Source organism: Oryx dammah, unplaced genomic scaffold (assembly GCF_014754425.2).
Source record: "Oryx dammah isolate SB20612 unplaced genomic scaffold, SCBI_Odam_1.1 HiC_scaffold_24, whole genome shotgun sequence".
Classification (NCBI taxonomy): Eukaryota; Metazoa; Chordata; class Mammalia; order Artiodactyla; family Bovidae; genus Oryx; species Oryx dammah.
Window position 1 is genome coordinate 15,786,736 of NW_024070208.1, and position 11,760 is coordinate 15,798,495.

Consider the following 11,760-nt stretch of genomic DNA (forward strand, 5'->3'; position numbering starts at 1 on the left):
GGCTGGAGAGGCCTGGGTTACTGTTGTATCCTGTCTGTGCTCATCCTCTGCCTGCATATTTATGTGGCCTTCTTCATGAGAAATCGAAAGAGCTGGTGTTGAAGTCTTTCTAATGAGACTGTCTGCTGAGGCCAAGGTCATGGCCTGGACCTGTGGCACCTAGCAGTCCATTTCTAAGATGTTTTATGAGTTTCTGTCTTTCATACTCCCCAGCTCCACCTTAGCCCCACTGTAACTTGGCATCTTAAGAACATTCTTGTCCAAAATGCATGGTTTTGCTTCTCTGTACTGATGCTGAGGAATGAGGAGAGAAGTGACTAGAGGGTGAGCATCCAGTTCCATACCTCTAACACTGGTTGGTCAAGTGTGCTTTTTGATGCTATCTGAAAACCTTTTTTTTTTTTTTTAATAACATTCTCTCTACCTATAATGAAGAAAAGGACCCTGTAGATATATAAAGGGGGTTTTGTCCAGCTCCTGTGACATGTTTTTGATAACATAGGAAAATAATTTAAAGGTAACCTAACAGTCCACTTAAAGAGAGATCTGTTTTGTGTAGATGTTTCTCTCAGTCTTCATTCTTGTCTTCCTGAAATGTTTCAGGCAGAATGCCTCAGGACATTGGTGTGGTTTTCTTTTTGCAAAACAGTGGTATGCCTTGAAATCACAAAAGAAGTTTTGCTTAAATATTTTATTGGTTGTAAAGGATGGGAAATGATTCATTTTCTCTTAGAGCTGTACATTTGGTCATTATTATTTTCTTAGGTTCAAATGGTGTCACATCTTTTGAGAGCAGTTCTAGTTTAATTTGTCATCAGTGAAATGAAACTTTTCCCCTTTTGTCTCCTCTACTAGGTTTCAGCATTAAAAACAATGGCCAGTCAGGGAGGACCTAAGTATACGCTGTCTCAGCAGCCTTGGGCACAACCAGGTATCCACATCTTACTATTTGGGATTTCTCTTTTAGGATGTCGGTTAATTTGCATTTATATAGTCATGCTCTGACAGCCTGGAGTTGGCTTCCTCCTCTTGCTGTGGTTTAGGTTAATGCAAGATCCAGTTTGGAGTGGACAGGTCTTAATGGAGCCTACACTACTTGTATTTCAACAAGCATTCCATACATATACATATGCACACACCCAGTTAAAAATAAAATTTGGCTTAGATAAGAATGCTTTGAGTGCACTAGTTTTTGTATACTTGCTTTTCACTGTCTTAGAACTTGGATGAAAATACACTGATAATATGAAATTGATGGAGCGTTTGCTACTGTTTCCAAGTATTATATGAAGAAATATTGCACATTATTACATTTTATACAAGTTACATTCTCTTTAATGTTTTAGAGTGTTTGAAAAAAAATTGTAAGAGTTGTTTGGGAGTTGGCAGGCAATGTCATTGATTGGCAGAAATGCTTGAGATGTTTCCTGTCTTAACTCTTTCCTAAATGTAATTTTTTTTGTGCTAGAAGGTGTTTTCCCTTCTTTGGCATTAGATATTAGACATTGAAAATCAAGACTAGTTTTGTGGGTTATTTTTAGTCCATTTTGTGACAGTTTAAGTTGTTGTTCAACCAGAATAAATCACTTTGTTAGATTATATATTTCTGGCTATTCCTTGGCTCATGTTGTGATAGAGATCCTTTGAATGAGAAGAGCACGATGGCGAAGCAATCTGTTTTAATTATGGGTAAGCTGTGTGAAAGTTGGTAGGAAGCGATTTGCTTATAGTGAGAAAGCCGAAGGATGATTCCGTCTTAGCAGCCATAAAAGATTGACTGTCTATAGGCACTTAAACTGGAATCAGGTTTTTAACACGATTGGCTTTCCATAGTGAAAGAATGTATGTCTGTCAGGTACTTATTTCTTTTGGGAAAAAGAATTGAGGCCATTCTGGAATTTTTAGTTATTCTTATTAGTGCCTCAGGTTAGTTTGAAGTTGAAGTAGAACAGAGAAGAGTGAGAGTAGCTCTGTCTCTTAGGAAGATTTGTGAAGCATAGAGAATTATCACTTGCATTTGAACGGAAGGCAGGATTTTATTCCAAAAATTTGTCATGGGAACTTTTATAGGTTTGCATTGATTTGTTTTATTTTGCAAATAAACTTTGTGACACGCTTTAGTCCTTTTGTTTACTGTGGTAGAGACAGTGAATGGTATACTGGATTTATTATTGTAAACCTTGTGTTGTATATGAGATTGAAATCTTCGCCATCTTATGAAAAGACAGAAAACATCCTTCACGTAGTAGTACATTCTGTCAAGAGACAGAAAGCCAGTCTTTTACAGACAATACTGGAAACTCTATAGTCAGCCTGACGGCAACCACTTGTTCTGACCCCTCAGGGTCAGCAGCAGGCTTGTCAACCTGTAACTTAGCACCAGTTCTAGAAGGAATTCTGATTGTCTTTGGATTAACTGGGCTTTTGGCTCAAGGTTTCAGTTATTTGCAGAGCTTATTTAGAAATAGGAGCTGATTTTATTTTGAATGTTAATGTAGGTGAAACTCTTGGGTGCAATAAATTTTTCTTCAAGTAGGTAGAAACCAACAAATTGGCATAGGCATAGTTAGTACAGCTAAGCCTAGGGGCTTGATGTATAATTAATGAATTTCCTTTCTGCTCTGAAAAGATTCTCATTTGCTCAAAGCAGGGGCTGTCATTTTCTCGAGTGGAATCCTAATAGGAGTCTCAGTGTTGAGCATGTGGTGCTCTTAGGTAGCACTCCCGTCGTCATTAGTAAAGCAGGAGTAGATGAAAGGAAAAGGAAGCCGACAGAAGGACTAGATGAAATCAGGCTTACTGTTTTTGTCATTTAATCACTTTGTTTCTTTCTATGTGAGGAGATGCTGGCGAATGTTAGCAGTGATACTTCAGTTTACCTAGTTGTACCTTCCACCCCTTTGGCCACAGGGAGCTATGGAGTTGCTGTCTCTTGATTTGTAACAGGAGAAACCCATACTGAAATGTCAAAGATTTTTGAGCCTTTGGGGACGGAGCACCAAGCACAGTCTAGGAACTTGTTGTGGACCCCTGGAACCCAGGGTTAATGTGGTACATGCAGACTTGATCACATTCTTGGGGTCAGTTCATGATAAACTCATGAGATTGAGCTATAATTAGGATGCCAGTTTGTTATTTCACTCTGGGAGATACACCTTCTTAAGAATTAGGGTACTTTATTTACTGAGCTACACATATAACTGTAGTTGTCCAGGTCTCTGAAAACTGACCAGTGACCCCTCAAGTGTATTAGTGATGAGAGGGCCAGAGCCTATGGAATTCACTGTCTTAAAGGAGTTGTCATCTGTTCATGAAAAACATGCAGTCCTTGGATTGTTGGTTCTTTCTTCTTGTGGGCACAGGCACTTTCTTGCCCTGTTCATCTATGACCCTCCTCAACTGAAAAAACTTTTAACGTGGTATGAAAGTGGAAATGTGGAGGAGTATAAAATGAGAAGTAATTCTGTTCTCCACCTCCAAACTAGTTCTCTCAAAGGCAACCATTGTTCACAGCTGCTTCCTGAACATGTGTATTCTAGCACATATGGACTTGAAACATGTTATACAAATAAGATTATACTATTGTTACTTGAAAAACCTGGGCACCCACTTTTTTAGGTAACAAGTTTTAGCTCAACACTCACCAAGTTTCCCTTTTGGTAAGTGTTGAGCTGAAAGACACACAAAAAGGCAAAGATCAGGAGAAGGAAGGAGGTATTACTTGCAGCAAGAAAGAACACCAAGGATCTTTCCCAGAGCAGCATCTCCCCAGACAGCAAAATTGGGGAAGTTTTAAGCCAAGGGTACACGTATTATGAAGGGGCTTGAGCAAAAGGGCTTCAGCCTTGAACTGGGGCAGTGGTCTACAGCATCTAAGCTTTCATTGATTGAAGTCACAAGGGTCAGCAGCATCATCCAGCCTCCACCTGGTTGTGGGCCTTACTTCCTGCAGAACTCACAGACGAGTATCAGATTGTTCTCTGTGTCCCTTGAGGACAAAGCTAGTGTTTTGTCACTGAACCCTTGTGTTTTAACTGCTTTTCATTTTTTCCTGCATTCCCTCACTTCCCTTAAGATCATCAATTATTGAGACCTCTTCAGGGACAAGCATTGTGGCTGGGCTTAGATCACAAAATGACTTAGGACAAAACAGCTTCCCTTATGTCAAGAAAACCATTCTTCCTTCTCTTTCTCCAGCGACCTCCTACCCAATCTGCTTACGAAATATCTCCTTCCCCCCCTTTTTTAAAAAACACTTACTCTGTACCTTAGAGCCCCTTCTATATCAGCTTATCCAGCTCTACCCATTTTAAGTAATGGACACATATATCACTAGAGCACAATTTCTTTAATAATTCTATTAATATTTAAATTACTTTTAGTTTTTCCTTACACTCTTTAATAAACACACATATCTTGGTGGTATTTTGTGAGCATGTCTATAAGGTAAATTTTCAGCAGTACAAACATTAAATATTAAAGAGTATGTGTATTTTCAGTTTTGCTAGACATTGCCCAGTATCCCTTCCAAGAAGTTGAACCAGTTCATACTGTACTCCCATCAACAGTGGATGAAGGGGAATTCCCTGGTGGTCTAGTAGTTAAAATGGGCTTCCCAGGTGGCTCAGTGGTAAAGAACCCGCCTACCAATGCAAGAGACACAGGTTTGATCCTGGTTTGGGAAGATCAACCCACTCCAGTGTTCTTGTGTAGAGAATCCCATGGACAGGGGCACCTGGTGGGCTACATAGGGTCACAGAGAGTTGGACATGACTTAGCAACTGAAACAGGAGACAACCAGTAGTTAGGTCCCCACAGGCAGGGCCACACGGCACGGCTACAAATAATGGTGCCTGGAGGGGGCTGTTTCCCCACACCTCTGCCAGGTGTGCATATGCACAACCTTAGCGATTGTGACCAATCTGAAAGATTCCAGTTGCTTTAATAGGCATTGCCTTAATTATGAGTGAGGTCGACCATCTTTGACATGATTAATCAGTCTTTTCCTTTCTAGCTTTCTGGGTAATTTTCTCTTTTAAATACTTAATACAGATTACTGCTGTTCTTTTCCATTTGTACTTCTTTTGAGACACTACATCTGGGCTGCTAATTATTTCAGTTAAACATTTTCTGGAATTCTATTCCTTTTCTGATAATATAAGAACGTAACAGATGGATTTTTAGTTCCCATTAAATACGTGTGGGCATTTTCTGAATGATCTCATAAGACAGAAAGCATCTCTTACTGTGAGTCAGTAAGAGTCACAGTGAATAAGTTCATTCATTACGAAGTAATTCTTTCTAGTGTTTCTCTGCAAATGACTTCCCAATTTTACCTTACCTCTTATCTCCAAATTCCAAAGGCACTGTACTACCGTCCCTATGAATGTCCTGAGCCATGCTGGGGGAATTCTTTTCTGTTTAGCTTTTGTGGTTAGAATTTTATATATCTAAATACTTAATGAATGTTTATGGGCTTGTGATTAAACTTGATAAATAAACAAAAGTGAAAAAAAATTCTTTGAGGAAATAGTTGTCTTTTGCTGTTTTTCTCTCCTTTTATTCTCCTCTGAATTAAAATAGAAGTACTTCTTCTGTTTTTATTTGTGATACTAAGGAGGCTAATTTCTTTCCAGCAAAGGTCAGTGACCTTGTGGCAAGTGCCTACAAGACAATAAAAGCAAAGCTGCCCCTGACATTGAGAAGTATGTCCTTGTACCTATCCAACAAGGATACTGAGTTCATCCTGTTTAAACCAGTCAGGGTAAGTTTCATGATGATCTGTTTGAATGTTGGCTGCTCTCTCCAAATATTCTTGCTTCGTCTAGCATTTTCCTCTTCCTGTGAACATTTGGAAACGTTGATCTACTATTCTAGTGCAGTCGATGAAAAAAAGCACTGGGATTCTTGAAAGACTTAACAAAGCTTGCATCTGTCTGATTCTGCCCCTTCTCCCCTTCCCAGCCCTCATTTTGTCTTAATTTTTTATGGTTACCTATGGCACAAAGGTGATTTCTGCCAAAAAGTAGAAATTAGTAAATGAGTAAATAAGTAATCAGACCTCTGTGTGAGATGTGGCCCAACACTTGAGAGAACAGCATCTCAGGAACTATGCCCCATTTTACTGGTGAGTAGAGAAAATAAATGGCAACCCACTCCAGTACTCTTGCCTAGAGAATTCATGGACAGAGGAGCCTGGTGGGCTGCTGTCCATGGGGTCGCACAGAGTCGGACACGACTGAAGCGACTTCACATGCATGCATGCATTGGAGAAGGAGATGGCAACTCACTCCAGTATTCTTGCCTGGAGAATCCCAGAGACAGAGGAGTCTGGTGGGCTGCCGTCTATGGGGTCGCACAGAGTTGGACATGACTGAAGCGACTTAGCATTAGCAGCAGCAGCAGCAGTAAAAATATATGGCTTGCAGCGACCCCCAAGGGATTAAACGCCAGAGCAAATTTAGTGCTCACTGCTTCCAGCTCTGTGTTGAGCTCACATCTTTACTCAAGGCATTGGTTGATTTTTAAAGTACAATTTATGTGTCTGGGAACTTCATTATCTTTTGTGGAAGAAATTGCTGCTGAAGACTCTTATATTCTCTGGAGGGGACAAAGCTGGCAAGAGTTTAGTTTTTTCCAGGAAATACTATCTGGTAAGTCTTATTAGTTAGGTTGTGCTGGCATGTGAAATATTAAGGACCAGTTACATGTCTTTGATACTCCCCGGGAAAATACGTCTCCTCCACTTGTTTTGGCAAATAGTAGTATTTAACGTCCTTGGTTCTTCATGTTTAAGGAGGCTGAATCTGTTTTCAGTGATTCATGTAATACGATTGCCTTTTCTTCTTTCTAAGAATAATATTCAACAAGTCTTCCAGAAGTTCCATGTCTTGTTAAAGGAAGAGTTTAGCCCTGAAGATGTTCAAATCATTGCTTGTCCTTCAATGGAACAGGTGGGTAATCTGTGTTACTTTTATAACCTTTTAGTTATCTTACTTGAGTAGATAGTATCTTTTGAATTACCATATTTTGTTGTAATTTTTTAAATTGTACATTATTCTGATGAGCATTGCCAAACGTGCTCTCTCACATTTGGCAGTGGTGTTCAAATTTTCAGTTGCTTCTTTTTTGTTTTTTTTTTTTGCCACACTTTGTGGCACATGGGGTCTTAGTTTCCCAACCAGGGATCAAACCTGGCCCCTTGCCGTGGAAGCATGCAGTCTTAACCACTGGACCGCCAGGGAAGTCCCCTCAGTTGCTTTTTAATGCTTTCTGATAATTGAAAGTTGCTCTGTTTAAGCTAAACTCTTTGTGGAAGACTCAAACAGTGGTATTTAGGTTGCTGCATAGTTTTGTTTGCAGTATGTATGAGAAGAGGCCCATGTTTCAAAGATGTCAGAAAGAGGTCCTCTTTTTCTCTTCTTCCTAAATTAAAAAAAACTGAAGAGAGAGCTGAGCCTGTGTTTACTGTCATCATTTATTCCATTCTGTCAGCAAACTTTTAGTGAGTAGAAGAAGACTGGCGCCACAGGGAGTATTTTGTTTATGGTTTTAAGAATCGTTGAGGAGTTTAGTATGTGGTAAGGACTAGAGAGGAGAGCAGTAAGGTTGGTGAGCGTCTGATTGGTTTGCGTTGAACCTGCAGGGAGAGACTGGAGGCAGTGAGTGTGGTCAGTCTTTGAGGAGTTTTACTGTGCGGAGAGAGAAGAGATGGGGTGGTAACTGGAGAAGTGGGGTCATTTTTAAATTGAGGTATAATTCGTATACCATAAAATTCATCTTTTTAATTCAGAGTAATAGATGACCAGTGCAAGTTCGATGCATGAAACAGGACTCTCAAAGCCAGGGCTCTGGGACCACCCAGAGGGATGGGGTGGGGAGGGAAGTGGGAGGGTGGGTTCAGGATGGGGGGACACATGTGCACCCTTGGGGTATTCATGTCAATGAATGGCAAAAACCACCACAGTATTGTAATTAGCCTCCAATTAAAAGAAATTAATTTCTTTTAAAAAAGGAAAGGACAGTTATAGTTACCAGTAGGTCTCATAAATGTGCAATGTGCATACTTAATAGTAAATAAAATGCAAAAAAACCCAAAAAACTCTTGTGTTTAGAAGGACGCACTGCCAGGCTCAGTCAGCCACAGGTCTCTCCAGGGCCAGGGTGGCAGACCTGCAGAGCTCAGGCTGCGTCCCTGCTGGTGACAGTGGCGACTTCTCTGGTTTCTCCGGGCCGGCTCTGTGTCACGCCCTCCTTTACAGTGGGGGCAGGGGGCTCCTGAATCTGCCAGGCCTGTTCTTGTGCAATGAAGAATCATTTAAAGAATTCCTAGCATGCAACTCTCTGCACAGCACACTCTGCATACAGAAAGATGAAGTTGGTTATTTACAGGGGTCCCCAACCTTTGGGATCTAATGCCTGATGATCTGAGGTGGAAGTGATGTAATAATAACACAAATAAAGTGCACAATAAATATAATTCAAGTGAATCATCCCCAAACTGTCCCCACCCACAGTCCATGGGAAAATTGTTTCCCATGAAATTAGTCCCTGGTGCCAAGCAGTTTGGGGACCTCAGAGCTATTTCTGTTTTTTGTCAGTGTTGGTGTCTAGATTTTTTCTGTCTTCCTCATCAGATTGTGAATGAGTTAAGGGTCCAGGTTCGGCCGTACCTCGGGACCCCATGACGTGCGGTGCCCCAGGGGCTGCTTCGGGAGTCAGACCATGACGGGGCCAGGTTCTGCTTTACAGCCGGGTTTATTGGCCTCTTAAACATTTTAGGCTTGCCTTGTTGTTCTGGTTGTGAGAATCTGAACACCTTTTCTTGAGTACGGTATTGCACAGTGGAACTAACACAGCCTCTCTCTTTGCTTTTCAGCTGAACCTCCTACTGGCCGTTTCTAAATGACTTGGCCCATTGGGCTGTGCGTATAGATGGCCGGCCGGCAGGAACGGGCTGCCAGGTCCGGAGGCTGCAGGACACCAGGGAATTGGACGAGGGACGTCCCCAGAAGCACATGGCCGCCGCTCAGGGCTCATCACAGAACGAAATGGAAGCAAAGTGTGCAGTGATTTGTGCTTCCCTTTTAAAAACATCAAAATGCCAAAGATAAGCTATATAGTCTATGAGCGCTGATAGCTGCCTCACTTAAATGATCGCAAGCAGTGTAAGTTTTTAAGAGGAAAAACTTATGGAGGGCACACAGGGAAATGGTTCTTAAGAAAAATGCAGTGAAAATAGGTTACAATAAACACCACAAAGAGCTTTACGGAAATACAGCTAATTAGGGAACTTCTAAGAGTAAGGTTTGTTAGAGCAAGAAACACTGCAGTCCTTTTAACCACCGAGCATTCCACAGTGACTTTTTTTTTTTTTTTACTTCCAGAAATGTTATTTCTACACTCTATTTATAAAATTTCTCCTCTCACTTTGAAGTTTAGTTTGGAGTAGATTGGCTGCTCCTGGGGATTCAAGGTGTTCTCTTTCTGCATGTTTGATGTGGGGTAGTTTCAAGATGCAAGGGCCTTGTGTAAGGTCCCAGAATCCGTACTCTGTGAATGGCTTAGGTACAGAGCATTCAAAGGCAGGCCAGGGCTGCAGCCTCCTCGTGGTGGATACGTGCGTATCTTTAATGAGAATCTTCACGGTACAATAGGCAGTGTTTGTGAGGGGGAGGTACCAATTAGGGCGTCTTCAGGCTGGCACACTGAGGAGGCCAGAAAGCCTGATGAATAGCAGGTCGCATGCATGATGCTTAGGGTTACCAGCTTTCTGCACATTGCCTTCCATTTCCATAGTTCTTTGAAAAGCGAGCACTTTTCTGTCTGGAACATTCACAGCGGCTGTGCCGCCTGCCAGCCTTGTGGATTGGCAGCCTGCGACAGCAGAATACAGTTTACTCACAAACTGGTGAAGACCGCCCATGCCTTGTAATAGACTGCCTGATATCAGGGATCAATCATCAAATTAATCACGCACATCTCTTGAGTTTTCCTACAAATACCTGTTTCCTGATTGAATTGGTTTTGCCTCTGATGTTACAGTAAATGTCACCTGCTTTTTGGTTCACAGTGGATTTTGAATTACTCAGACACTAGTTTAGAGATAGAACGCTACCAAGGGCTCTGGAACGTAGCCAGCAGACCTCACTCTGTGCGACTAGTATTTTTCATCACTTCAAGTAGACTCCCGCCACGTGTGGATAGTTTACATACCCTGATGTCTGTCATTTTAAAAGGTCACTTGCTTTTCACCTCAGTGTAACTTGGTGATGGATGTTGCTTGATAGACCTTAATACTCTGTATATTTTGGGAAGGTAGAAGGTAAAGAGGGGCCATATTCATTCTTTGATAGGAAATGAATGAATTAGGAAGATTCTACTCACTTCTACTTACTATTTTAAATATGTGTTTGATGAAATAAACTGTAAAATATCCAGTTTTGTATATTATATGTACATTTGATTTTTAAATAGCCTTTCCAAAGAAATGAGGGCATGATTATTGTACAGTACTATGATTTCATTTGATGTACAGAGCAGAGTATGTTCTTAAGGATAAAAATATTTGATGGCACTCATTCTTGTGCTTTGAATCTTTCATTTCTGAAACACTCAAACACCTTACTGAGTAGGTAATAGTGATCCAACCTGTTTGCTAAATGACTGTTTGTTTAAATCTGTACAGTTTAAAGTGTTCACTTATACAGAGTGTACATACTTTCAAATAATTAATTTAAAATGCTTTATATTATTTGGCTAGAAATTGCTGTTTTTAATAAATGTGAATTTTTTCAGAAATAAAGATTTTTGCTTCCTACTTTGTCCTCATGAGTCTCTGTGTGAATCCTTTTAAAAGAATTTTTAAACTAAGATTTTTTTTGTTGATTCACATGCGGTTGTAGAAGTCATATAGACTGAGCCTGGGTACCTGGACTGGATTTCTCCCAACGGTCCATCTTGCGGAATGGTAACATGTATCACAAGCAGAGTATTGACAGTGGTCCTCTCCACCGGTGTTACTCCCATTTCCCCCATTTTACTTGTATTGTGTGGGTTCTCTTGGCAAGATGATTATTGTGGAAAGACATTTTGGAAACATTTAACGCCTCATTAGTTGAAAGATAATTTTTCTTCATTTGCAAAACTGCCAATTTCCAGAGTACCATCAGCACATATAGTTGTGTTGAACTTTAGCATTATTGAAGTCACAATAAAAACAAGTATTGTATTTTTACAACCCTGTATCTAAATTCTCTGCTGTTACCAAGGAACAAAGAGTAGTCAGCCTTAGTTTTTAAAAAGAGGCCATTTGTCAAAGGAACTTGCAGGTATTGGTGGAGGGAAGGCTGCTTCCCAGAAAACAGGAGCTTCATTGCTTCCTTTCAGGAGCTCTTCTGGTGGTGGTTTTTTCACCAGCTTGTCGGTCTGCTCCTCCTCAGGCCCCTGGAACGGAGGCAGCTGCTGGATGCTTGGTAAAGGGGCATCCATTACATAGTCATCCAATAAATACATATTTGGGATTTTAAAAAACTCCCAGTTATCAAAATATGTTCACTATTGGACATTTCTACAGTGTTTGAATTTTAACATAAAATGTGAAAGTTTTGTAAATGAAACTTGAAAGGTAAACTGCTGTTAAATGTTTGCATATTGGTTCCAGATTTTTTCTATGTATATTTAATTTTTCTTATAATATTGGGCTCTTTTACACTCTTTTAATCAGGTGAGCTTTCCTTTTTTATTTTGGTTGTGCTGTGT

General features: G+C 40.5%; 1 protein-coding gene across 2 annotated transcripts in view; it reads left to right on the top strand.

The window, feature by feature from the left end:
• Positions 1-10,826, top strand: part of COG3 (component of oligomeric golgi complex 3) — a 59,596-nt gene extending 48,770 nt beyond the window's left edge. The window contains exons 20-23 of one of the 2 annotated variants that reach the window (XM_040267224.1): positions 856-931; positions 5,637-5,764; positions 6,855-6,953; positions 8,879-10,826. In XM_040267224.1, coding sequence (XP_040123158.1) covers positions 856-931; positions 5,637-5,764; positions 6,855-6,953; positions 8,879-8,908 — 333 coding nt within the window. In that variant the 3' untranslated portion in view covers positions 8,909-10,826. The remainder of the gene's footprint in view (positions 1-855; positions 932-5,636; positions 5,765-6,854; positions 6,954-8,878) is intronic. The other variant, XR_005725713.1, reaches the window with a different exon arrangement.
• Positions 10,827-11,760: the final 934 nt, after the last annotated feature.